This window comes from Pituophis catenifer, unplaced genomic scaffold (assembly GCF_029215685.1).
Source record: "Pituophis catenifer annectens isolate HBS135680 unplaced genomic scaffold, rPitCat1.0.hap2 SCAF_3, whole genome shotgun sequence".
Taxonomy (NCBI): Eukaryota; Metazoa; Chordata; class Lepidosauria; order Squamata; family Colubridae; genus Pituophis; species Pituophis catenifer.
In genome coordinates this window covers 162,217,144-162,243,976 of record NW_027256883.1, presented here as the reverse complement: position 1 = coordinate 162,243,976, position 26,833 = coordinate 162,217,144, and the positions used below count along the sequence as shown (strand labels likewise).

The following is a 26,833-nucleotide window of genomic DNA, read 5'->3' as shown; positions in this document are numbered from 1 at the left end:
CATGTTCACACTGCATAAATACCCACCTACTTATAAAACCAATTGTGTTCGTCTTGTTATATTTTAATAGGGTTACTGTATCAAAACATGGTTGGGTAGCAGCGAAGAGAGCTTGGATTTTATTTACTCCAGATAGTGGCCGTCCCAATTTATACGGGATAGGCTTCGCTGCCCTGGCAAATGTCATTATAACAAGATATTTTTAAGCAATACCATAAACGGTAAAAAAAATTCAAAAAAATGCTTTTTTAAGCAATAGCATAAACAGTAAAAATATTTTTTTTTAAAAAAAGCTAAAATCTTACTATATTTCTGTTGCACACGAACACTCTTTAAGGTAAACCTGCAAGTCTGCCTGAATTGCAAAAATCCACACGACCCCGAGATTGCAAAGGGTTAACTTTTCCAACGGTCATTCGGATTTTTGCAACCCAGACCTTGTAACTCTCGCCTTAATTTCGGCAGAATACATAGGACTAAAGATTCAGTTGACTAAAACTCATAAGGCAACGCAGGATTACCAGCCACAATTTCACCTAAAAGGCTCTGGGGGGGGGGGGAACCCCAGAAGGGGAGGTCTGAGAAGGGCGTGAGGCAACCAAGATGACTTCGACGTTCCGCCATTGGCCCCGCATTCCCTTACACAGTACCTTCGCTTGACTGCCGCAACGTTCAAGATGGCACCTTGACAAAGCCGCCCCTCAACCGCCACGCTCAAGATGGTGACGTTTCCTCTGCGATTCCCGCGCCGCGACTCTCAATTTACGCGAGAGCTGCCAGCCCGTCGTGATGGAGCCGGGCTGCGGTGGTGGTCCGGGCTTGCTCATCGTCAATAACAAACAACGGAGCGGAGGACTTGGACTCACCACGACGACGCCCCCGCCGCCGCCGGGAGGGAAAGGCCGGGAGCCTAATCGTAACCAGCGTAAAGACTCGGAGGTTAGGCGGGGTGGGGAGGCGGCGCGGACTCGCCCACTTGCCTCTTGGGGAACGACGCCAAGGCGCCTTGAGGGAGTGCCTCTTTCCCCCCAACCCCCATGACTTGATTTGGCGGGGGTCTCTGAGTTGCGAAGGGCGAGCAGGATTGGTTTGGGAGTCCTCGTTCTGTTTACGGGCCTGGGTTGTTTTTTTTTTATTAACAGTCTCTTTTTCAAAGCCCCCTCAGCCGCCTCCGCGCGAGTTTTGCCTTCCTTCGCTCGGAAGAAAAGGCTTGACCAGGTAGCCCGTAGAACAGGATTCACCAAACCGGGCAACTTTTAAGATAAGCGGACTTCAATTCCCAAGAATGCCAAGCTTGGGAAACACCAGGCTTAGAGTTTTGTTTGTCAGTCTGACCTGCTTCTATACAGGACAGGGCTCTTCCTTAAAAAAAAAAAAAAAAAAAGCTCTTTCCTAGTTATCTAAATAATAGAATGCCAAGAATGTGTAGTTATATCATACTTCTTATTGTACTGAAAAGACAATGTGTTCAAGATGCATAACAACACGATGAAAAAGGGGGAAATACAATGAAAAAATAGCTTCCCCCCCCTCTCCTCAGTCTGGGGACAAATAATTTACAAGGGGGTGGGCGGCTGAAGAATGAAGGTGTTCATCTGGAAATAGCCCATTAAAATTAGTGAATTTGGTTTTGAGGGGAGAGCGGCACCGTAGAGCTGCAGAGGGTATTTGCTCTGGCAAGCCTAGATGGGGCATAAGTGACTGAGCAAAGTAGCAAATCGTCCTGGGTGAGAGTTAAAAAAATAAAGACAGGAGGTTTTTTGGACTTGAGCTGTGCTTCATTCCTAGTGAAAGCACCAGTTTTGTACATGAGTTACCATGGTAACAGTGAAGCTATATGGGGAAGGTTTTAGCTTCTTTAATTAAAAAAAAATAACCAGCCTTGGAAAACAGTTTAGTTAAGCTGTCATCTTCTTCTAGGGCTATTCAGAATCACCAGACTTTGAGTTTGAATATGCAGATGCCGACAAGTGGACCGCTGAACTCTCAGGTAAAGCAGGAATTGCTTGAGTTTCTTTGCTTATATCTGGCACAGTTTTCTTTCAGTGACCCGTATAAAACAAAAGTTAAACCAGTTGCTATAATTTTTAGGACTCAGTAGGCTTCAGATTCAAAATGGACAAAGTTAGGTATGCTTGTAAGCAGCTGTCAGCAACAAGCATTACTTTCTGAATCATGGTGCAGCTCAGAGTGACTGACAGGTGCAGCAGGAATGTGTCCATCCAGTCCTTTAACCTGAAATGCAATGTAGCATAATTTCCACTGTCGGTTTCAATGTCACTAGTTAAAATTGCATAATTTTTATGAGGACTCCTTTATAAAGTTTTAATGAAGTAGCATTCACATGAAAGTTTTCATTTGGCATTTCTTTTGTACAAGTAGTTCTCAATTTACAAATGGTATCTTAATGACCACTCAAAGTTATGACAGATTATTTAAAAAAGCTATTTACAACCCATCCTCAAAGTTATGATTCCTGCAAATCCCATGGTCACATGATTACACTTCAGGCACTTGGCAACCTGCTTGCATTTATGACTGATTGCAGTATCCCATGGTCACACAACTGTGATCTACCCCATTTTTGCCATGTCCTGGCAAAAAAAAACCCCTCACTGAATATGCTGAATTTGCATAATGACTACAGTGTTCACTTAACGATTATGTGATTCACTTAATGACCATGGTGACTAGCTTTATACCTGTTGTAAAACCAGTTGTAAAACTGTGTCTGGTGCCTTGACTTACATGTGTAACAGCTATAAGCATAATTCCGGGTTTCTTTGTGATTATAAGTCAAGTACTACTTGTATGATTTAAGTTGTACAAACTGTCAAGTCCCTTAACTGCAAAGCACAATCAAGGAAACTAGACTCATACCAATGACTCATCCCACTACATCAGCCCTCCCACTGGGTTAGGAGGGAAGGTATATATTACAGACCACATTGGTTCATGAATTTTGACTGTGGGGCCCCCACCCTATGGAATATTCTCCTTTCCACCTCCCACGTCAGTAATCCCTCCAAGGGAAATGGGCGGTTCAAAAATGTGAAAAATAAATACATGTTATTTAATGTCAGAAATAAGGAATTATAAAATACAGGAACTTGAGAAAAAAGGTAGGAATCCTCCGGTCCCCCCCCCCCCCCAGCTTTATAAAAGAGTTCATTAGGATTTGGGCAGGAATCTCTGCAGAATTTAAATCTCTTTTTTCCAGAATGTTTGCTGTATGAATTGAGTCCACTTACTTGATATTTTTATTTGATGGTTTATTTTTAGGGATACTCTTCTTTATTTTTCAACTTCAGCAAAGTCTCTTAGTCACCACAGCTAAATGTTTCTGCTGTTCAGTATTAGTCAACTTTCTAAATAGTGGTCAATTTGTCAATATTCTATGCTATCCTGTGAATTGCTGATAGGACATCATCTGAACTGGTTCCTCTTTAACTCCAACATCATCTATCATGCTGTTTGGAGAATTCCCCCATAACTTCATTAAGATTGTCATTTTAGTATAAGGAGAAATTTCTTTCATACTACTTTGAATCTAGTCTTATTTTATAGTACTTCCATAAAAGGGAAATATATCTTGAGACATAACACATAAACAATACATAGTTGAGAATTAGATCTAAATATCTAAACTATTATTACAGGCTGGCTATTAAGTGGAGCCATTGTTTAAAATCTGTTTTCAAATCATGCTTTGTGTTACCTATGATGGATTAGCATCTTCTTTTCCTGCCTGCCTATTAATGTTGGGTGTTGGTAACAGAGTTGTCTGGGATGATGCACCCTACTAGAGCCCAATTAAGCTTGGTAAAACTAAACTTTGATAGCAGTTCAAGATGGCAAGTTATCTTTCAATGCTATGCTATTTTTTTTAAATGGATGATAGACTTGATTTAAAATGAACTGCCAAGAGTCCATTCTATTTGAAATAAATGTCTAGTGTTATAAAGTAATGGACTTTTGTTCTCTTTTTGCAGAACTGTACAGTTATACTGAAGGTCCTGAATTCCAACTCAACAGAAAATGCTTTGAGGAAGATTTTAGACTGCATGGTAAAACTAATTACCTCTTTTTCCTCCTTTTTCCTTCTTGGAATGTCTTGAGGCTTAGTCTGTATATACTGTATTTCAAATGCGATTAAAAAACAAAAGGTTGATTATTTTAGTATCAAGTATGTTTTTATTTGTTTTCATGAATTTTTCATTTTATTTTAACAAAACATTAATACATTTTTGTTTTAAATAAAATATAATAAGCTCCAAAATTTGGGGAATTCAGTGAGTTGTAGTAGATAAATAAAATGACCGCATCAGCATGGAATGCTTATTGTGATTTTGTGCGTGTCTGCATGAAAAGGATTGGCATTTCTGAAACTGAACTATCAACCACTACAGATTTTTTTGTGATCTGTAATGTTTAGAGTGGGATAGAAGTTGTTGTTTGGTTTTGATTTGATGTTAAAATGTGGCAATAATATAAACGGCATATTTATTCATTAGCTTGTGGATAATGTAAAATTAGATCAGTTCAGATCTTTGCCAGATTCTGGCCATATTTACATATTATAGAAACAGTTAAATTTTGTTGATAGTGCTATAAATACTCTAGCCCAAGGATGAGCAACATGGACCTATGACATAAGATCTTGTAATATACCATAAAATAAAGTCTGAAGCTGTCCAAAATTAAAATTAAAATCTAATTTTGTTAATAACAATTGGCCAGAATCTTGTAAAGTCACAAAAACTCATAAATAAAATGTTACAACATTTCATTAATGTTACATAAGCTTTTGAGATCTTGGAGGAAATAGCTGAAAGCACTTAAGATTGCAACCACTTTTTAATGGCCTTTGCACAAAATTATATTTTTTATTGCTGCAAACAGTTTACTTTTTCTGAAGAAAGAGGTCAAAGCAGTGTCATGATTTCAAATATCTTGTATTTCTAGTCTTGGATAAAAAGTGGACAGAACTGGACACTAAACAACATCGTACTCATGCCATGAGACTTCTTGATGGCCTTGAGGTCACAGCTCGGGAGAAAAGGCTCAGGGTAGCTCGAGCCATCCTCTATGTTGCACAAGGTATGCTTGTATCTTTCAGAGAAACTGCTTAGCCTTAAATACCTACTAATTATGATATTTTAGTAGATTTTTTTTTCACACCAATGTTTCCTTTCAATAATGACAAAGAAATGCTAACAAAATCAGCAAAATTTATTTATTGGTATTTACCCTAAATATAAAAGAATTTATATTTCCATTCAGCATGAAAACTGAATTACTGGACCAATTTCATTTTTATTCACAAATGTTAGAACTGGATTCTAGAAATACAATCACAAACCAAAAGTAGTAAAAATTTATTTTTGTGCCTCAACTGTGCAAAAAGACCCTTCAATTTTTTAATGTAAAACTCTGTGATTTCTAGTTAGTTTTATAATAAATAACATAGATGCATTATCTTGCTTTAATTTCAACATAGGCTCATCTGTATATTGTCCATAGGGAGTCAGTATAATGAAAACTTCTCAACCCTCATGTTTTATTACCTAATTCTATAACAAATTTCCAGTTCAGTCCTAGAAATGGTTTGAAATGGCTGTGATTCCACATACTTTTGGAAAATTGGTACTATAGCTTCTGTGTTAATATTATTTTACATTTCTTTTATTATTTGAATGTTGTAGTTTTTCTGTTCTTCAGTGTGATCTAACAAGGGCAATCTTTCCTGAAATGCATCATATATTTTTTTATTTCAGGCACGTTTGATGAGTGTAGTTCAGAAGCGGAGGTTCAGTTTTGGATGCGATACAACATTTTTCTTCTGCTTGAAGTTGGAACATTTAATGCTTTGGTGGAGCTTTTGAACATGGAAATTGAGTGAGTTTCATGTGACAGTTGGGCTTCTGAAAAGAATGCAGGCTGTTTAGATAACCTAATAATGATCTGCCTCATCAAGATATACAGTATATTTTTGCAGCTTATGAAGGAAACATGCCAAACTTAACCTTTCATCTGTTCATCCAGTTTTATCTAATTATTTCATAGCAAATTACTTATTTGAAACAATATTCAGAGTATAATTTTAAAAATGTAATAGGTAGTGCTACAAGTATTTTCATCTCCTTTTCTCCTTGTTACTTTTAACACAGAACAAAGAAAAGTTATCTGGAATTGATCATTTTGAGGATAACTTTGGTGAGCTTGCCAGCTAGAAACTAATCTGGACCAATTAAAAAAAACCCTGTTAAAATAAATGTTTGTGCATGTCTTTTGAGAGGAAATAAAGGCTAAAAACAGACACAAAAATATATAGGTAGTCCTCAGGTTATAATCACTTATTCAGTACCAATTAATAGTTGTGATGTTGCTGAATGAGGGATCCTTGAAGTTAAAACCACGTGATTGCACATGATCATAATTCAGGCACTTGGCAGCTGACTCATAATTACAATTAGTGTCCTGCTGGCACTCCATAGTACCCACGTACACGGGAAGAGGGACTTTCAGGATTGCCGTCGCTTAGTAATGTGGTCATGTGATGTTGTGCTTTACAACCATCGCATTACTTAGTGATGGAAATTCTGGTCCCAATTGCCATAATAATCCATAGATTGCCTACATAGTTTTGAACAGGGAGATGTATGCTGTCTTAATTTGTGGAAAAAATAGTCTGTGGTTTCTGCCATAAGCATGTCTGGAACTGAGTTGATAGTTACTACAGAATGAGGGCAGTTGAGAGGACAGAAGAAGTGAACAATTTTAACATAGTTAATCAGAGCCTTGTTTTTACATCAATAGGATCAAACATGTTCCTAACTGATTATTCAAAAGGTACCTAGAAGTTGCTCCTGAATTTTTAGTAGTTTTATACTATGAGGCACATGAGTTCTCTCTCACTGACTTTTTTCTACATAATCAAATTAACAACTGCATTGGGTAACTGCTGTTGGATAAGAGAGGGAATTAGAAGAGGGTGAATGCCTTTGCAGTATGCTCACAGTACCCATGCCATTGTTTGTCTAATATCCAGTGTGACGTTAGTTTCAGAAGGTGGTATGGCCTAGAAAGCAGAAATTTATTTCTCTTTTTCTAGTAACAGTGCTGCCTGTAGCAGTGCAGTGAGGAAGCCTGCTATCTCCTTGGCTGACAGCACGGATTTGAGGTGAGTCATTGAATATCAGTATGCTTTATGAACAAACTGAGATTTTTTTTTGTTACAATAACTTGTATTGATAAGAATGTTTTACCTTTTTTTGGCTTCATGTTGGATTGATATATTTTTATTAATAAAATCTGATTTTCAAATTGTCATAATATACTGCATATCTTTATTGGGGCAGTGAAGAAGAGAAATAGAATAAGATGAGATGTTGAATAGAACATGCTTAGGGTGAATATTTTGTATATGATACATGACTATCACTTCCTCATATTTGGGCTCACTATGACTTTACAACAGTCTAGTTTCCCAGAAGATATTGCAAAGCTTTAAATCACACAGCTTAGTGAATCCTACTTCTGAGCCCCATTTTTATAGGCATAGAATCTCCCCAAACCACCAAATCTCAGTGGTGTATTTCCCCAGCATTCTTGGTGGGAAACCAACAAAAATAGTTACGTTTAAGCCTCCAACATTCTTCATATAGAACATTAATGTTTTTAACATTTTTAACATTAATGTTAAAAATTTTGCCACAATTTAGATGAAGAGTGGATCAAATTCAAACTGTGACTTCTTCAGAGATGTCGTTATATTATCCATTGTAACCACTGTCCATTTAAAAAATGGCTATCTGACTATTAAAAAAAAACTAGCATGCCCTTGGTTTGTGTAGGAACTTTTTCTGTAAGGAGGGTGTTTTTCTTAGAAAAATATAGGTTGCTAAGCAACAGCAATTCTCAAAATAATGACACGGACCAAAAATAAAATTTTTAGCTACTACTGTGAAGTTTGTTATTTCGAATGTAACATCTTTTTGCCTCAGTGTCATGCATGGGAACATTGTGAGGGATGGATCATTTACTTTGCTTATTGTTTTGTAAAGTAGTTTTCAATGAAGCCAACAGTGTTGTCAGGAATTTCTCCTTCTAACCTGTTCAGTCTTTGATTGCAGGGTGCTTCTGAACATTATGTACCTTATTCTGGAGACTGTCCGTCAGGACTGTGAAGGAGATAAGCCTGAGTGGAAGACAATGAGACAGACCTTCAGAGCTGAGCTAGGTACGTCGTCTCTTTTTCCTCATGATTCAGAATTTAGCTAGTTAAATAGCATTTGTTCAAAAAGATAGGATCATATTGTTGTCAGAAAAGGCTATGCTAATATGAGAGAGAACTTTTTTTATTTTGTGTTAATCAGTGCTGCCAGATAGTCAGAGTCAGCATCCCCATATTGTTTAATAAAACAGGTCTTTATTCCTAAGATCTCAGCTCATTGTTGCTTCCAATCTTTCCTTTTCCATTGCCCTTCACAGTCACTATCATTGTTGCCTGCTTTGCTTGTCTCAGCAGCTCCCAGGCATTCTTCTCATTTGGACTGTGCGCAGAGAAAAAGCCATTAACATTATTACCTCAAAGCTTCTCTCCATCCTTCTTCCTGGAAGGGTTTCAGGAGAGTGATGTACAAAATTTAATTGGCAGTTCTCAGGAGGAAAGTCCCAGGAAATTTTGATCCCTCCTCAGTTATCATTGAAGCTTCAATACTGAGGCTGTGTTACTACTATTACTATTCTACTACTATACCCAGAACATCTTTAAAGGCTGCCAAATTTATAGTGCAGTCTTACATATGTCTTCTCACAGATCAGTGTTATTGAGTTAGGTGAGATTTACTACAGGTAAGTATGTTAAATATCCAGCAGAACCTAGGCTTTAACCACCTTGAACAATTATCTAAGAAGAAATTTAGCTAGATGCTTTACCCTATTTCTCATATCAAACTAAACTAATAAATAAATTAACAGTAATTTGTTGAAAAAATTATAGCTAGCTGATTATATAATGCATTAATCCAGAATCAAACCATTTTAGCTTTGTAGCCAATCAAAGTGGCTTTTAAAAAAATCTGTCTTGCTTTTAATCCTAATTTTTTTATGGAACGGATACCCAGATTTGCATATGTAGCTTAGAAACCTTCTATCATGTTCCCACTTCTGGATTAATATTCCTTGCTGTAGTCCAGTATGCAAATACATTGTGATGGGCATTGACTCTTAAAAGTCTCAGGCGGGAAAAAAAGGGTTTTTTTCCCCTTGCTTTCTGCATATTTTCTGAATGGGTTCACCTGGGATCTTCTGTGTGCAAAATGTAATGATGTCGATAGAATGTTGAACTAGTTTGGCACAGGTCCACATTCAGTTCTCCAATAAACCTCATAGTTCATTGGATTCAATTTGATTTAACTTACAGAGTTATTGTCATACAACATAATAAATTACAGACTAGCCAAATTTTAGCCTAGTATGCTGTGTGACCCTACCAATGGTCCACTGGATTATGTTGTAATTATAGATACCTACACTGAACAAAAGTCTCAACTAGATGATCCCCAAGCTTCCATTGAATATTTTAACTGAACTCATACATCGCCTTAGCCATGGTTTGCTTATTAAGCAATATTCTTTAAAATGATGATCAAGCTAAGTCTTTGACTCCTGGCACCACAGGACAGATAATTTTTTCATTTACTCTTGGGAAAAACTACAATATCTGTATGAGGAATCATGGACCATTGTTAATATTATTTGTTGTATCATGTGATATAATACATATAAACATCAAATTCTAAATTTTGATGCTAGCATCTGCCTTCTAGCTTCCTGTGGAACAATATTTCACACATTTGAGAACAGAGTGAAGAAAGCAGATAGGAGGCATGTTTTTCCATGAGGCCTTGATTCCTTCTAGTCCCCAGAATTATTGTGTTCACTGGAGCAGACAAGGTGGGGAAAGCAGTATGGTGATAATGCGAGTCCCACTCTTTTCTATATGCAAAACCACCACCCACACATAGCTGCTGTTGCTGCATGTTCTCATAAATCAAGAATGAGGACAGCAGGATGAATCTTGATGCATGGAGAATGATTACATTAATTACACTATTGGAGTTAAATGAATGCCATCATTGCAAATATAAATATATTATTTAACTGAACTAAACTATGTACAAGAACACAGAATGAGCAGAAAATTATTCTGAAAAAATGTGGCAAATAGCTAGAAGCTTTATTGGGTTGACAGTAGAGAAGACATTTCACTTCTCATCCAGGAAACTTCTTGACTGAAAAGCAAAACATCTTCAAAGGAAAAACGAAGTCCAATTGCCTTTGGAAAAGGCACCTTTGAGACAACCATGACCTAGATGACTGAATATCTCCATAGATGTTCAAATATGTAACACAAAAATTCAAGGGTCTCGTATAACATGTTTGTTACCAACATATTATTTTTCAGGGGCACCTCTATATAACAATGAGCCATTTTCTGTGATGCTCTTTGGCATGGTCACCAAATTCTGCAGTGGCCATGCTCCACACTTTCCTATGAAGAAAGTGTTGCTGCTGCTCTGGAAGACTGTCCTGGTAAGAGGCTCCTGTTTACAATATATGATGCTTCAATAGGTTGGTTGTTAATACTTGGTGGTTGGTACAATGCTAAAGTGATGGCAATATTGTAATTTAAAGCTGGGAACATACTTAGGTCTAAAGTTATTTTTAGTATAGAATAATTAGTATGTATAGTATGTAATTATAATTCAACAATATGTGTAAGCCATTGTGAGGTTGTCCAGATAGTCCATTTGTATGTTCCTTGTCCTAGATGAGAACAACTACAACCACTGAAAGTTCTCAAATTTTTACACCCTCTTTATGAGTGCTCAGACCCATGTGACTGGAGTGGTATATAATTTCTCTTAATAAATAAATAAACTCTTGAGTAATGCATGTATTAACTACAAACATTAATGGCTGAGGCAAGATCCTGAACAGTGTCTAGAAAAATATCTCTGTTCTGTATGTTAGTGAAAGAAATAAGCAGATAGTTATTTTTAGTAGCTAGTATATATGTGGCCTATAGCCATATTCTCTGCACAAATACATTGAAATGTAATGTACAATAATATAAATTATTAAATTTGAAAACATTTCCACTGCAATGTCTTGGGTTTATTTTATTCCTTCTACTATATTATTTTTTTCCTTATGTTCAATTGTGACCGATTCTCGGAGACGGCCTGGGCAGATCCCTGTAGTTTTATTGGCAAGTTTTTTCCGAAATGGTTTGTCATTGCTTCCTTCCTAGGGCTGAGAGAAAACACCTGGCTCAAGGTCATCCAGGTGATACCATGCCCCAGGCAGGACTAGAGTTTACATTCTCCCAGTTTCCAACTTGATGCCTTAGACACTACACCAAAGTAACTCAAAATTATACCTATACTATTGCCAAAATTGTTGAGGTATCACTAGAAGAATGCTATTGCTGCTTACCTATGTTCATTACATAACTAAATACCACCTGATTAACAATTGCTTGAAAAAATGCAAGTGGCCCCATGAAGCTAAACCTGCAAACCAGTGGCGAAATGTAAAATTTGTTACTACTGGTTCTGTGGGCGTGGCTTGGTGGTGGTGGGGTAATATGACTGGGTGGGCGTGGCCAACTTTTTTTTTTTTTACTTTTAAAAGCATTTTTTCTACAACCTCGCCAGCCAAAGAGATTGTAGAAAAAATGTTTTTAAAAGGCTCTGATGATCCCAGCTGAGCCACGCGATCATCAGAGGCTTTTTTTTTTTACTTTTAAAAGCATTTTTTCAGCCAAAGAAAATATGCTTTTAAAAGTGGGGGGAAAAAAAGCCTCTGATGATCACATGGCTCAGCAGGACAATGAGTGGCGGCAGGGATTTTTGCTACCGGTTCTCCAAACCACCCGCCGCCATTGCTACCGGATCGGGCAATCCTGTCCGAACCGGAAGCATTTCACCCCTACTGCAAACTTCAAGCAGCCATTGACATTTTTATTACATTAGTGATGACATTGCTGTAAATATGAAATGAGATCACTGATTCATTTATTAGGATCTGCCAATGTATATTAACAAAAGACAATACATACTCACTTAGCTAGCATATATACTTTATGAAGAATTTCAGGTTTAGATAGGAATTGCAGGAGAAACTACTTGGTGAAATCCGTAGCCGAGTGGTCACTTTCTATGAAAGGAGGCAGCTATAGAAGAGGCAGTGGTAAAACACTTCTGAAAAACCTTGTCAAGAAAATTGCAGGGACTTGTTCTAGCAGTCTCTGAGAATCCAACACAATTGAATGGAAGAAAGAAAAAAAAAACATCTTCCATCATAGCTCTCCATTGCCACCATGCTGGTACCTCTGACCCCTTGACAATTTCCAGTTCAGTCATTTCCTGGAAAATGCTACCACACTAGTGAAAAAAACTTCCTCATGTAAATAGTTTTCATTTTCCAGCAATAATATATCCTTTGACAGACTGGTGCTCTTTCCCATATTGTAGCAGAGCTGTTATGGGTAGAGGGAAAGCCTTATTCCTTCATCATTCCTAAATATATTATTTCAGTTGCTGCCTGCCTTTCCAGGAGTCCTGGTCATTAACAGGCAGAAAGAATACACTGTAATCTAAATCCTTGGTTTGGAGGTTCTTCTCATACAAGAGTCTTTAAAAGTTAACTGGAAAAGGGATTGTGAAGCAGTTTGAGTATTAGCTACAGCTATGGCCCAGTACTGGACCACGGAGCAGAGGTTGGGGACCCCTGTTTTAATGTCTTTGTATTTAAGTACACATAATTATTTCTAAAATTGCCTAAAAAAATCAAAACACTGAGGATGATAAATTAATTTTAAGTGAATTACTATAATACATAACAAGACTGCACATCATAGAAGTATTTTAGAATTACACAAAAAATACAATGATCTTGATAGCTCACTAGCTGACAGGCATCTGAGGAGTAAATCACAAGGACCACAAGTTCAGTATATTTGCTATCCTTTTAGTGCACCCTTGGAGGATTTGAGGAGCTTCAGGATATGAAAGCAGAGAAACGAGAGATGCTTGGTCTTCCTCCACTTCCTGAGGATAGCATAAAAGTGATCCGCAACATGAGAGCTGCATCACCTCCGGCATCGGCTTCAGATTTGATTGAGCAGCAGCAGAAACGGGATCGGCGGCAACACAAGGTAAATTTTAGAACTATAGAACTTAATAACTTCTGAGGGAGGTATGGTGAACTATATGGCAACCTTTTGCAGAACTAACAGTGTCAGCAAAGACCAAGGAACTCTCTCTGGATAAGGAGATGATGGGAGATTGTCCATGTATGCTCCAAATGCTCCTCATGAAAAGGAGGAGACCACAGAATTGTGGTTTTCCACAGGTTCAAGTGCCTAAAGATGATAGGATCAGTCATCTTTCTCACAACTGTAGCAGAATCTTTTAAACAACTCTGAAATCTCACTTTCATTTTTGATAATTGCCTATTAACTTTATTAAAGCAGTTAGAAATTTTTAGAATGACAGGTTTGAAGTCTTCATTATGTTAGTTTATCATCAACTCTGAACAAAGAAAAATTAATTACAAGAACTGAAAGAATTTGAAATAAATAGCAAAAAGCTAAACAAGATTTTTTAATCTAAAAAGTTATAAATGGACTGGGAGTCTATATAAATTTGGAATATTGATTTTTACTATAAGATTTTAGAATTAAATATAAAAAATAAACAACTTCTATTTGGCTGTCTTGGCAATTCCCTGTCATAAAAAAACATCGTGATGATTTTAGATTGGGTATTAGGATTAAAAATTTAAGCAGAAGAAAAAATATACAAGCCTTTTGTCAGTTAATAATGGGGCCTTCAAAATAATACAAAACATTATAACATCAGAAAGGACATTTTGAAGAATGGAGCCAGGTTTAGTAACTATAATTTCAATACTGTCAGTAATAATGTCAGGTTACATTACCAAATATAATGAAGGAATGACAGATGTAGAACAAATTTTATCTATCAAGCTATAGAAAGTACAGCATGAACTATAAATGACAGACGAGATGTTTTATAGATTTGCTTATAGATAAGGGATTTGATATGAGATTAAGAAAAATCTGTTTAACTTTATAGGAAGTGAAGAGTTATTAAATTTGGTTGAAGAAGATCGAAAGTCACTTCTTTATGTATTTCTTCATTTTTTCATTTTCCCTGCACTTTTTATTATTTCCATTCTCTTATCTTTCTCTAATTTAGTTTATATTAGTTTTTACTGTTGTAATTAGTAAGAAAAATTATATTAAAAAATAACCAAAGAGTTTAGCAGTAGACACAAATAGTGTTATGATACAGAATGTGAGCTAACTAGCCTCTCATTGAATGTTCCTCCAGGCTCTTATTAAACAGGATAATCTAGATGCATTCAATGAGCGAGATCCTTACAAAGCTGATGATTCCCGAGAAGATGAGGAGGAGAACGATGAAGACAATAGTCTTGAGGGGGAGACATTTCCTCTTGAAAGAGATGAAGTGATGCCGCCTCCTGTGCAGCACCCTCCAACTGACCGACTGACATGTCCAAAAGGTTTGCCTTGGGCACCCAAAGTCAGGTCAGTCCTTAGCCAAGATTGTTGAAATGAAGAAAAACCTTTTAAGTTTAAAGATCAGCTTCTTGAGCTTCAGATGATGAGAATAAGCTGTGTGTTTACTAACAATCTTTATAGGTTGGTGATTTGGGGAATGCTTGAATTGGGCAATACTTTATCCATTTCCTATTGTACTTTCAGGGAGACTTGGTTTGCATAATCTAAATGCATGGCTACACAGCAAACAAAACATACCAGCAATTTTATTCAGTTTTTTCTTTTTAATAAATTTAGTAAATTTACAGACATATCTAAAATTCTTTTTTTATTTTGCCATTTTGGGATACTGAGTGTGGATTAATGAGAAAAAATGAATTTCAACAACTGTAGAATTAGGCTGCAGAATAAAAAAATAGACAAAAGTGAAGGGGGTCTGAATACTTTTCGAATGCACTGTGTTTTGGGATTATGAAAGATTGCTATAGGATCTCTCAATCACCATCTTCAGTCAAGAAAACCAACAGCCCCAAGTACTTTTAGTACTTGAAAGTACTAAAAGCAAAAAGAACTATTGAGATATATGCAATGTCTGCTTTCAATGAATTCAAGAGATGGCTAATTACAGTAAGAAGGATATATGTGTTATGTACAATTGCTCTTAGATATAGAGTTGGAAATATGTTTAAAGCCAGCACTGGCTAATCCCTACAGTAGATTTCTGCTCAGTTTGATTGAATGTTGATTTGGTTTCTTTTCTGTAGGGAAAAAGATATTGAGATGTTTCTGGAATCTAGTCGAAGTAAATTCATTGGCTATACCTTGGGGAGGTGAGTTAAAGCAGCTTAATTTGCATGTTGGCCATTAAACTAAACTTAACTGTTGGTAATTCGAATTGTGTTTATATGTGTGTACAAATGTATATATACGTTATGATACCAGAATATAAAGTTTTATTGTCTTAAATAAATTGCTAGTGCCATTATTGTAACGTGTGTATAAATTTCTGCTTTATTATTGCACAATATGCACAGCACTGGATTCTCCGCTCCCTCTTTCAAATAAATTCATAAAGCCTGTCAGCATGGCCCATTTGCCACCACACGTTTGGCGCAACCCATTTGCCACCATCGCAGCCCATTCTGCGTGGCCTGTTCGCTGCCGGTGTGGCCCATTTGCTGCCGCTCGTTCACCACCGCTGCCGCAGCCCATTCTAAAACAGCTGATTGGCGCCGCACCAACACCCCCCCCCCACTGCAACATTCGCTGTATAAGATGCACTGAAATTTTCACCCACTTTTTTGGGGAGGGAAGTGCTTCTTATACTCTGAAAAATATGGTATGGGCTGAATTCATGTCTTTCTATAAAAACCGTTGTTTGTAACACAGCCGTTTGCAGGTTTAACAAAATAACCATTTTTTTAAAAAACATTTTTATCAGCTGACTTTTTCAATTTCCTTTTTCACTCCAGTGACACCAACACCGTAGTGGGATTGCCAAGACCAATTCATGAGAGTATCAAAACTCTAAAATTGGTGAGTTTCCGATTGCCCATGCTCTTCCATTTTGAGGTTTAGAGAACCTCTCACAGAGATGCTCATTTTCAGTTTCATCCCATCTGCTACTTTCTCAGACAGTGTTTGACAGTCCAATCAGTTCAGGCTTATGAAGTAATTTCCTCCGTCTTGTTATTTTATAGCACAAGTATACATCTATTGCAGAAATTCAAGTTCAAATGGAAGAGGAGTATCTGCGTTCTCCCTTGTCAGGGGTAAGTGTCATAGGAAGAATGCTAATATTGAAGAGAGACATCTGTATGGGGAAAAAAAGAGAGTAATGGGAAGAAAACATATTTCTCTTGTAGAACTGGACTTATCATTGACTCTTATCTGCAGATGTTTTGTGTGACCTAGTTCTTTTATTTTTTAATATGTTTTATCATTTATTCCTCCTTGCATTCATGTAAGATAGTCTGCAAAATGACAGAAAGAGAAATGATTAAAAAGCATTTTCCCCCCTTTTTCAAATAAGAGTTTCCACAGAGCTCATTATCTCCCATGACAAGAATTGCTGTTCCATTCTGCATACAGTTGTTTGTATGTCAAGATGCTCTGAAATTGTTGTCTGCCTTTGGAAAACATTTTTGGGGTCAAAGGTTGCTTTGGCTTTGTTCTGATATAGAATGAAATATTCAAAATATGCCAGTTAACTTTGAGTTGTGGGTACAAAACAAGTTGCAATCCTCTGCTTATCTTAATAGGGGGAAGAGGAAGTTGAGCAAGTTCCAGCTGAAATCTTATACCAGGGTCTTCTTCCTAGCCTGCCTCAATACATGGTGAGTTGCAGTCTCTGTGTGTATATACTGTATTCTCTCTTAAGAAGTTTCTGTCTCTGTTTCTTAATTATGTTGTATTGTCTCACCGTCATTTTCTTGTGGCAGAAATTTAACTGCTTCCTTTAGCATTCCATTGTACAGATTCTTGTCTTGATTAAACATCTTTGTGAGATTGTGTGTGTGTGTGTGTGTGTATGTGTGTATGTATGTGTGTGTATGTATATATGTATGTGTGTGTGTGTATGTGTGTGTGTCTTCTTAAATTTTCGCGGGTGTGTATATGCAAAAAATTAAAATCTCGGGTGTTTTCCCGTGTCATATTAAATAAATTAGTTAAAATATTTAAAATTCTGATTAAAATCCTAGCTTAAAATCTTCTAAATTCTACAGCAGACAGATAATAATAGAGAACCTGAGAAAGTTAGGCCTGTAACACGCAGCCAAACAGCCAGGATGAGGAAGCAGGAAGAAAAACTGCTGTTCTCCAATCACAACATAGAGTTACAGACTAACCAGCATATGTCAGCAGCAGCAGCAAACATAGAAAAGCTCCGACTTCACAACACACCCACAGCTTCTAAACTAGATAAGAGCCTGAAGATGACAGGGTTGTGAGCCTGTCGAAACGTTGCTATAAGAAAAACTTTTAAAGTTACTGATAGGATTTTAGCTAAGGTTTTAAAGGACCTTGCAGAGTGCTCTGTAAGGATTTTTAGAAGATTTTAAGCTAGGATTTTAATCAGAATTTTAAATATTTTAACTAACTTATTAATATGACGTGGGAAAACACCCGAGATTTTAATTTTTTGCATATATATATATATATCTCATTTGTCATCTTCAGGCTGGTGTTTTCGGCTTCGTGCTTCTAGGAGCAATGTGTGATCACAGCTGTTTCTTCCTTTTAACTGCCAGTGGGGGTGTGAACTGATTGGGTGGGAGCTTGGCTGTGTTCTGATTGGGTGGAGGTGTGTTCTGATTGGTTGGAGGCTTGGCTGTGCTCTGATTGGATGAGGGGTTGGCTGTGCTCTGATTGGATGGGGTGTGTTCTGTTTGGGTGGGGGCTTGGTTGTGCTCGGGTTAGTCTGAGTTGCAGGGGGATTTGAGCTGGTGAGCTGTGTTGCTGTTGTTTGGCTTTGTGTTCGTGATCGTGCCACATCTTCATGATGGGTGTCAGTTTGCTTCGTGTATGGATTGGAGAGGTTTAAAGTGGCTAATGATGCAGCTGTGGTCTGGCTTCTGGTTTGTGGTCATGCCTCATCATCGGTGTGGGTTTTTGTTTGCTTTTTGCGTGGATGTGTGGTGGTGACATCCTGTGTGGTTTTCGTGAGTGTGGGTCTGGTGTCATTCTTTGTGTTAGGGATTCGTTTGTCAATAAGGGCAGGTTTCCAAATGGCTGGTAGGCGGGAGGTATCATCTCATTTATTCATGCTGTGTGGGCGTTTTCTATCTTGATGGCTTCTCTGATTATTCTGCTGTTAAAGTGTTCAGTTTTGGTGATAGTTCTGGTCTTTTTAAAGTCAATATCATGTCCTGTGGCTTTGAGGTGTTGGACCAGGGAAGAAGTTGGTTCCTCTTTTCTGACTGAGTTCTTGTGTTCTTCAATGCGTGCACTTATTGTTCTGTTGGTTTGTCCGATGTATGTGGTGGGGCAGGCAGTGCATGGGATTTCATATACTCCTTGATTTTCTAACTCAATTTTGTCTTTGGGGTTTCTTAGGATGGTGGATATTTTTCGGTTTGTGCAGAATGCTGTCTTGATGTTGTGTTTGTGGAGGATCTTGCTGATTCTGTCTGTGGTGCCGTTTATGTATGGGAGGAGGGCTTTGCCCTTTTCTTGTTCTCTGTCTTGGATTTTAGTGGGGGTTTCTTTTTGGATTAGGTTGGTAATCTTATTTCTTTGGAATCCATTGGATGTTAGTACGTTAGTGAGAGTGTGTAGTTCGGTTTTTAGGTGTTGTTCGTCAGCTAAGCATTTTGTTCTGGAGATGAGTGTCTTGGCTACGGAGTTGATCTGTGCTGGGTAGTGGTGTGAGAGTGCGTGCAGATAGCGGTTTGTGTGTGTTTTCTTCTGGTAAATGGTGTGTCCTAGGGAGCCATTGGATTTCTTGTAGACTAAGACATCCAGGAAGGGAAGTTGGTTGTTAGCTTCTGTTTCCATGGTGAACTGTATTTTGGGGTGTAGGCTGTTGAGGTGTGTGAGGAAGTTGTCCAGTTTTTCTTTCCCATGTGGCCAGATTATGAAGGTGTCATCTACGTATCTGAGCCAGAGTTTGGGTTTGTAATCAGAGTTTTCTAGAGCTTGGGTTTCAAAGTGTTCCATGTAGAGGTTTGCAATGACAGGTGAGAGGGGTGATCCCATGGGTACTCCTTCTATTTGTTTGTATTTTTGTCCGTTATAGATAAAGTATGTGTTGGATAGGCAGTGGTTGGTCAGATCTAGGATGTGCTGGGGGGGGGGGTTATATTTGTTTTGGATAGCTGTCAAGGCTTCTTTGATATATATCTATATCTATATATCTATATCTATATATCTATATATATCTATCTATATCTATATCTGTCTGTCTGTCTATCTATCTATCTATCTATCTATCTATCTATCTATCTATCTATCTATCAAAGTGTGTGTGTATATATATATATGCACACTTTGTTAATATCCTGTCATCGTTGGTATTTAGGAAGTCCCCTCTTCCTTACCCATGCATGCTTCAGAAAGTCTTCGCTACAACATTTAACTATGATTTCTAGATTGCCTTGCTGAAGATTCTGCTTGCTGCAGCACCCACCTCCAAAGCCAAGACTGATTCCATCAATATCCTTGCCGATGTTTTGCCCGAGGAGATGCCGTAAGTTTTAGTCATAAGCCAGAAGCAAGCAGTGCATGTAATGGATGAAGATAGAAGATTCTAAACAGATAGCGATGTGATTATTTCTGATTTAGAGTTTTACTAATTTAGAATTTTTGCATCACTTTATATGTAAGATCAAAATGGCTTGCTAAGTTAATCAGATATATTGAAATAAAACATGCAGTAATATTACTATCCAACCCTCCCCCAATTTTAAAAAGACTCTAAGGAGGGCAATTTAAATAAATAAAACTACAACTAAATGCTGAGTTAAAGAAAAAGCATATCTGAAACTAAAAATAGAGACACCAAGTGTTCCTTCCTTGAATGGGAGTTCTGGTGTTGCCTTACTATTTTTGAAAAGTAGTGGAATGTATAGCAGATTTTTATTGTTGAATGCATTGGGCTGGTAGAATCATAGACTGGATTTTCATTTAACCTCTTGTCAAAAAAAAAAGGCTTTGCAACCTAGAAACAAACAATAGCTGAACCAAAATTTAAAGTCTGCCTATGATATATCTACTATTACATTTAACATAGCAATCACAAAAGTTAATACTGCTGGTCTGGTTTCCAGAACAACTGTGTTACAGAGTATGAAGCTGGGCGTTGATGTGAATAGACATAAAGAGATTATTGTAAAAGCTATTTCTGCTGTTCTGCTGCTGCTGCTCAAGCATTTTAAACTGAATCATGTATATCAAGTAAGTATGCACTGGTGTGAGCCAATATCACTGGAAATGGGATGAGGGGATGGAAGAATTTGCTTCCCTAACATACTCTGTTCTGTTTTTCTTCACCAGTTTGAATACATGGCTCAACATCTAGTGTTTGCCAACTGCATTCCACTTATATTGAAATTCTTCAATCAGAACATTATGTCATACATCACAGCAAAGAATAGGTAAGTGGGAATGATGAGCATTGCATATGTAAAAATAGCATGTGCATCAGTGGTGGGTTCCTCCCGGTTCCGCCGAGCCGGTAGTGGTGACGATATGACATCACCGAACCGGTTATGCCCCCCCATCCCCCCGTTTTATTTGGCCCTACCCCCAATCTATTGCTGCCTCCTTAGTCCCAGCTGATGGCTAGAGGAGAAAAAAAACTGTTTAAACTCTTGCCGCAGAGCTTCAAAGGGCCGCCCTACATCTGATCAGTGTTAAAAGAAAATAAATGTGTAGACCGGTGCCTGCAAAAATACATGAGTAGACCAGTGCCTGCAAAAATACATGAGTAGATCAGTGCCTGCAAAAATAAATGGGTAGATCAGTACAGCCTGGTAGACCAGTACCTCTGCTAAATCCTAAATAATTGTCACATGATCATCAAGCCACGCCCACAAAATAAGCCACGCCCACAGAACCGGTAGTAAAAAAATTTAGAATCCACCCCTGATGTGCATGGTACTAAATATATATTTAAAAAATAACAGGTCATCTCCCAGGTTTTTGCTTTCAAGTAGGAATATAGAGTACAGTCTTCTAAGGTGAGATGGGCGGCAAATAAGTTTAATAAATAAATAAATAATAAATATGCCATTGAGAAAGGCCTGATGAAGACATGGTTGTAGTAAATAGCTTAGAGATGTGTTGTTTGAACAAAAAACCGAGCTATGGCTGAAAGATAAATGAAAATTAACGTTACTAATCTCCACAAATACTCTTCAAAACTGGCTGGAAGTTATGAATAATGCATACTTACCTAATTTGCCAATCTTCTACAGAAGAAATTATTTCTGCTTTCCAATAAGAACCATAAGGTATTCTAGCAGATATTACTATATACAAAGCCAGTTCAATATATTTTGTAGGAATAAAAGGTTTAGTAATATTTAATAAAATAGATAATGGGCTGGGCAAATCAATACTGGTTAATCTATCAGTAGAACATCTACAGTTTTATTTAACTGTAAAATTGATATTTTTCTTTGCTTTATTGCACACCAGTTGATCTGATTTTGCCATTGGTGACCATTGGATCACACGGTCTTTAACTTGATAACTTTCTTCATCTTACATCACTAGCAATTCATTCAGGCATTCTTATGTTTCAGCATTTCTGTTTTGGATTATCCATATTGTGTGGTACATGAACTACCAGAGCTGACTGCAGAAAGTTTGGTAAGCAAAGCTACCTATGGTTTTATTTTGGGAGGCACATGCAAAAATCGGACAGAAATACCATTACTATTGCTGGCTCTGTTAAGTCTTCTGTTTTGGTAATACTTATTTTTGCTTTCCCTTACAGGAAGCTGGAGACAATAATCAGTTTTGCTGGCGGAACTTATTTTCTTGCATTAATCTTCTTAGGATATTGAATAAGTTAACAAAGTGGAAACACTCTAGGACCATGGTAAGATGGAATATTTCCATATGTTTGTTTATCACTATATAAATTTTCTATGTATGATGCTGTACTCTAGACACTGTTGGATGTTTACCATAATCTTGATTCTGGGCATATAAATTATGACAGAGGCAACAATGTAACTTAGACAACTGATCTGCTACTTTACCTTTCCAGATGCTGGTAGTTTTCAAGTCTGCTCCCATTCTAAAAAGAGCCCTGAAAGTAAAGCAAGCCATGATGCAACTCTATGTATTGAAACTTCTCAAAGTGCAGACAAAGTACCTGGGACGTCAGTGGAGGAAAAGCAACATGAAAACTATGTCTGCAATCTACCAAAAAGTGCGACATCGGCTCAATGATGACTGGGCTTATGGCAATGGTATATATCTTGCGTCTGTCTCCTCTCATTGCCTCTACCCTCCCAACCTCACTGTAAACCTTTCAGGAATGCTGATTTGTTGGTAGCAGTCCATGTCCCTTAATGAATAGACTTCTCTTCTAAATGAGCTGTAATGATATATTGTTTTCTGAATGGAAACAATACTTTGCTAAGACAAATTATAGCTTAATCAATAACTTTATAGATCATCACAGCCTTGGGTAAGGTGCTATGAATCAATGAAAATCAATTTTGCAGTTAAGTTAGTTGTGAAGAGCAAAATTTAAAAGCCCACATAGGTTATATTATGCCAAATGAGCCAGATGTTTGGATTTGGCATTTTTATCCACCTGTTATGGGATAAATAAATGTTATCGTTTGATGGTATTGAAGATATTGTCGCAGGATGCAAGTTATTTCAAGTAATTTTTATCAGTTCCTATGGTGTTCAAGTGGTGCTACAGATGTTTCGGCATTGCATCCAAGGAGCCTTTTAATATTGGTATTATCTTTGTTTTCTTTTGCCATCTTCATTTTACTTGTATTTTGCAGGTTTTGATATTTTGCAATTTTCTCTAGTTCTTTATTTTCAATTCTGCTCTCTCTAGACACTTCCCTGTCCACTAATTTTTTGTCTTTTTTATTGACAATTGTTAAATCTGAGTTGTTATATGGCAGGTGCTTGTCTCTTTGAATTCTAAAGTCCCAGAGCATTTCCATTTGCTATTACTTTGTCTATTGTCTAGTGGTCCCACCAGTTCTTGCTTGTAGATATTCCAGTGCACCATTGCTACTTTGTCATGCCATTGTTTATAGTCAGTCTGGGTGGTCTTCTGGCAGCAGTTATTATTGTTGTTGAAAAAAGATGGTGTGCTACGTGTGAGATGTCATAAATGAGAAAATATATGCATTTTATCCATAGTAATAATATTTCTTGAGTGTCTCCAGTGTTGGAAGCCTGGTAAATAAATAATATTGGGAGCCTATATGGTAGCATTTTGGAACTCTTCTATCAATATTATTTAGCTGTGATGAGCAAGAAACTGTCATGAGAGAAGCTCTAGAGGTAGTTCTCAACTTATAATCACAATTGGGACTGGAATTTCCATCATAAATCATGATGGTCATAAATTGAGTTGGACCCAATTTTACAACAATTTTTACAGCGGTTAAGTCACCACAGTGGTTAAGGAAATCACATGCTCATTAAATGAATTGTGTGGTTATTAAGCAAATGCAGCTTAAGTGTTGAGTGTTTGAGTGTTTCTGCCAGAACCCGGCAAAAAAAAAAGGTTGCAAATTATGATCTCGTGACTACAGGAAGCTACAACCAATCATAAATGCAAAAAAATTGCCATGCACCAAATTGAGATCACGTCATTGTGGGAGTGGTGCTGTGATCATAAGTGCAAATACCAGGTTGTCAGTCACTTTTTCTGAGATCATTGTAACTTTGAATTCTTTTTAAATGGTTGTAAATCAAGGATTTAGGGTCTGTGTTGTAAAGCACTGTTGATGCTTTAATGGCTGGTGTGCAGGACTGAAAGTAACTGAAGCCTCTTAAATGTGTTCTTCATGAAAATAGACAAAAAACTGGAGCCTCAAATTCAGAAGCATAGACCATACAATTATGATTAACTAGGAAAGGAAGTGGGACAAAGTGCTATTCCAAAGGAACATATTATGGGAGAGCTCTAATTTCCCTGTGCAGCATATCAGCAAATGGTATTGCCTCATATGTGTTTTTCTTAGGCAGATAAATATATCTCTTCCCCATGGAATAGTATTTAATTACAGGGAACCACATAGCACAATACATATACTGTAAAAAAAATGAACAGGATTAAAGTTGTAATTTATCATTCCACAATACAGATAGTCTTCAACTTACAACCATTTATTTAGTGACTGTACGAAGTTACAATGACACTGAAAAAAGTCACTTATGATTGGTTTGCACACTTACAGCATTTCAGTATCCCCACAGTCACGTGATCAAAATATGGGCATTTGGTAACTGGCATGTATTTACGACAGTTGTAATGTCCCAGGGTCAGGTGATCACCATATGTGACTTTCCAGCTGGCTTCCGACAAAAAAGTCAATGGGGGGAAGTCAAACTCATTTAACAACTGCAGTAAATCATTTAACTATGGCAAAAAAAAGTCATAAAAAGGTGCAGCTCCCTTAACTCCCTTGCTTAACAATGGAAATTTGGGGCTCAATTATGTTCATAAATCGAGGACTACTTGTTTTGAATGAAAAGGTTCAGCTCTGGGAAAAATCTGTCTTTTTCTTATAAATTATTTTGAGAGAAATTCTATTGTATTTTCTCATGTCAATCTTTTCAGTTACATTGTATCTGAAAGTTAGTTTATATTGTGCTTATTCCTGGTCCTCTTTCAGTTGAAGATCCAAAAGGAGAAAGTAATAATTGTAGTAATAATAATTTCAAGTAATAATTTCATTTGTAGGCCTTTCCTCTTCTATCACTCATGTAAGCCACCTTTGACAGGCTTGTAACCCACTGCTGCATCTCAACTCAGTTGTTCAGGGACAAATTGTATTTTATGTAATTACATAAAATACAATTTGTCCCTGAACAGCTGAGTTGAGATGCAGCAGTGGGTTACAAGCCTGTCACTATTATTCACTGAACACCCAGGTCTTCTTTGTAAGCTGTCTGAACATTTCTAATGTGGCAGTGTAGCTGTTTTCAGTTAATCACATTCATTGATTGTCTGCCTTATGACCTCCACAGATCTGGATGCACGACCATGGGACTTCCAAGCTGAAGAATGTGCTCTACGGGCCAGTATAGAACGCTTCAACTCTCGACGCTATGACCGGGCACATAACAATCCTGATTTTCTACCTGTTGACAACTGTTTGCAAAGTGTGTTGGGTCAGCGGGTGGAACTGCCTGAAGATTTTCAAATGAATTATGACTTGTGGCTGGAAAGGGAAGTTTTTTCTAGACCTATCTGCTGGGAGGAGTTGTTGCAATGATGATTTATAAATGGAAAATCTTTCAAGACACGGAGCTATTACATGTGCCCAAAGATAATGTTCCTGATCTACAGTCAACCAAGCATAGAGGAGATAAAATTGTTTTGTGACATATAACCAGCAGTTTTTCCTTTTTCCTCCAGGTGGCAGCATGTAACTGACAATGGCTTTCCTACATCTTTGGGGCTGCTTTGGTTATGGATTGCTATAGAGTAGCACAGCTTAAGCTCTGGGCCTGTTGTGGCAAAATATCAAATGTCGATACTGTTGTTCGCTAAACATGGACAACTATTCTGTTCCAAAATTAAAATGGCAGATCTTTTAGCTATATCCGCTATCCTTGTCCCAGAATGGCAAAGTGACATCATTTTCTTACTAGCTTCTAAGAGAAAAAGTGAATTCTTAGCTGTGCAGATGGGAAGAGAAAAGGGTAGAAAGCTATCTAGTTCATAAGGATACGGTCTGATTAAGAGGAATAGAAGCTGGAAGTAAGATGTGTATATAGTAGTGCCACAGAATCCTCAGTTTCTGGGACAAGGTTGGGCGTGTAAGTGCTATAGTGTGTAAGCACTATTTCGGTCTTATCTCAGTCTTGAAAGAAGAGAAAAAGCAACTATTTTGATCATGGGTGTTTTCCCAACTTGTGTCTCAGATTGAATCAAACTTTAAATGAGTCACACTCAGTGTTTTTGAGATTGATAAATATTATTGAATATTAATATTCAAATACTGTGTTTATGTTTTCTAAACATCCTTTTTCCTATTGTAATTGTCAGAAATCTGAAAGATTTACAAATGAGTGTTCAGCACAGGTGCAGATGCCTGTGTTTGGCATCTCAGTTTGACTTAGCATGATATATTCATTCTCAGTTTCCTCAATCTAATCTTGTAGAGCCAGACAGCTCTGTTGTCCATGGATGCTCCACTTCAATTTAATTCTAGCAAAGAGAAGTAGGTGTGTTGTTTCCATTGCTGTTTTGTATGGTGCAGGATCTGAGTCCTGCTAGCTACATCGGGAATGAGATTGAAGACAAGGCATCTACTCAAAGAAGGTGATAAAATACATTTGTAAATTGGGTGGATGACACCTGTTTCCTAGGAGATAATATTTCCTGTTCTGATAGACCAATTTTCCATAGCTTCAATTGGATTTGGTTATATTTGTGAGTGTTTCATTATATTTGTGAACAGGAGCAAGCAAAATACTGCTCTGTGTGGCATGTTGGTTTTCTAGATGGTTTTATAACCTGGTAATAATTTTGGATTGCAATCCAAAAATGAT

General features: G+C 37.3%; 1 protein-coding gene and 1 long non-coding RNA gene across 3 annotated transcripts in view; one reads left to right on the top strand and one right to left on the bottom strand.

Annotated features, from left to right (window-relative positions):
• The window catches only part of LOC139315283 (uncharacterized), a 45,164-nt gene extending 44,259 nt beyond the window's left edge, over window positions 1-905 (bottom strand). For both annotated transcript variants that reach the window (XR_011600253.1, XR_011600252.1), the window contains exon 1: window positions 651-905. This is a non-coding gene — a long non-coding RNA (uncharacterized lncRNA). The remainder of the gene's footprint in view (window positions 1-650) is intronic.
• STRIP1 (striatin interacting protein 1) lies at window positions 768-25,805 on the top strand. Its single transcript, XM_070941433.1, has 21 exons — window positions 768-939; window positions 1,921-1,990; window positions 3,993-4,067; window positions 4,966-5,100; window positions 5,778-5,898; window positions 7,115-7,183; window positions 8,136-8,242; window positions 10,472-10,599; window positions 13,046-13,228; window positions 14,430-14,647; window positions 15,385-15,450; window positions 16,093-16,156; window positions 16,321-16,392; window positions 16,882-16,956; window positions 19,711-19,808; window positions 20,389-20,515; window positions 20,615-20,715; window positions 21,868-21,934; window positions 22,062-22,166; window positions 22,338-22,542; window positions 25,304-25,805. Exons 1-21 carry the CDS (start codon window positions 790-792, stop codon window positions 25,549-25,551), a joined length of 2,484 nt encoding a protein of 827 aa, XP_070797534.1. The 5' UTR covers window positions 768-789; the 3' UTR covers window positions 25,552-25,805.
• Window positions 25,806-26,833: the final 1,028 nt, after the last annotated feature.

What these genes read in the sequence shown, in the direction of transcription:
- STRIP1 (XM_070941433.1), top strand. Translation starts at nt 790, where the DNA reads ATGGAGCCGGGCTGCGGTGGTGGTCCGGGCTTGCTCATCGTCAATAAC. An exon ending in GTATCAAAACTCTAAAATTG is followed by an intron (nt 16,157 to 16,320) that starts GTGAGTTTCCGA and finishes GTTATTTTATAG; the next exon opens with CACAAGTATACATCTATTGC. An exon ending in TACATCACAGCAAAGAATAG is followed by an intron (nt 20,716 to 21,867) that starts GTAAGTGGGAAT and finishes CTTATGTTTCAG; the next exon opens with CATTTCTGTTTTGGATTATC.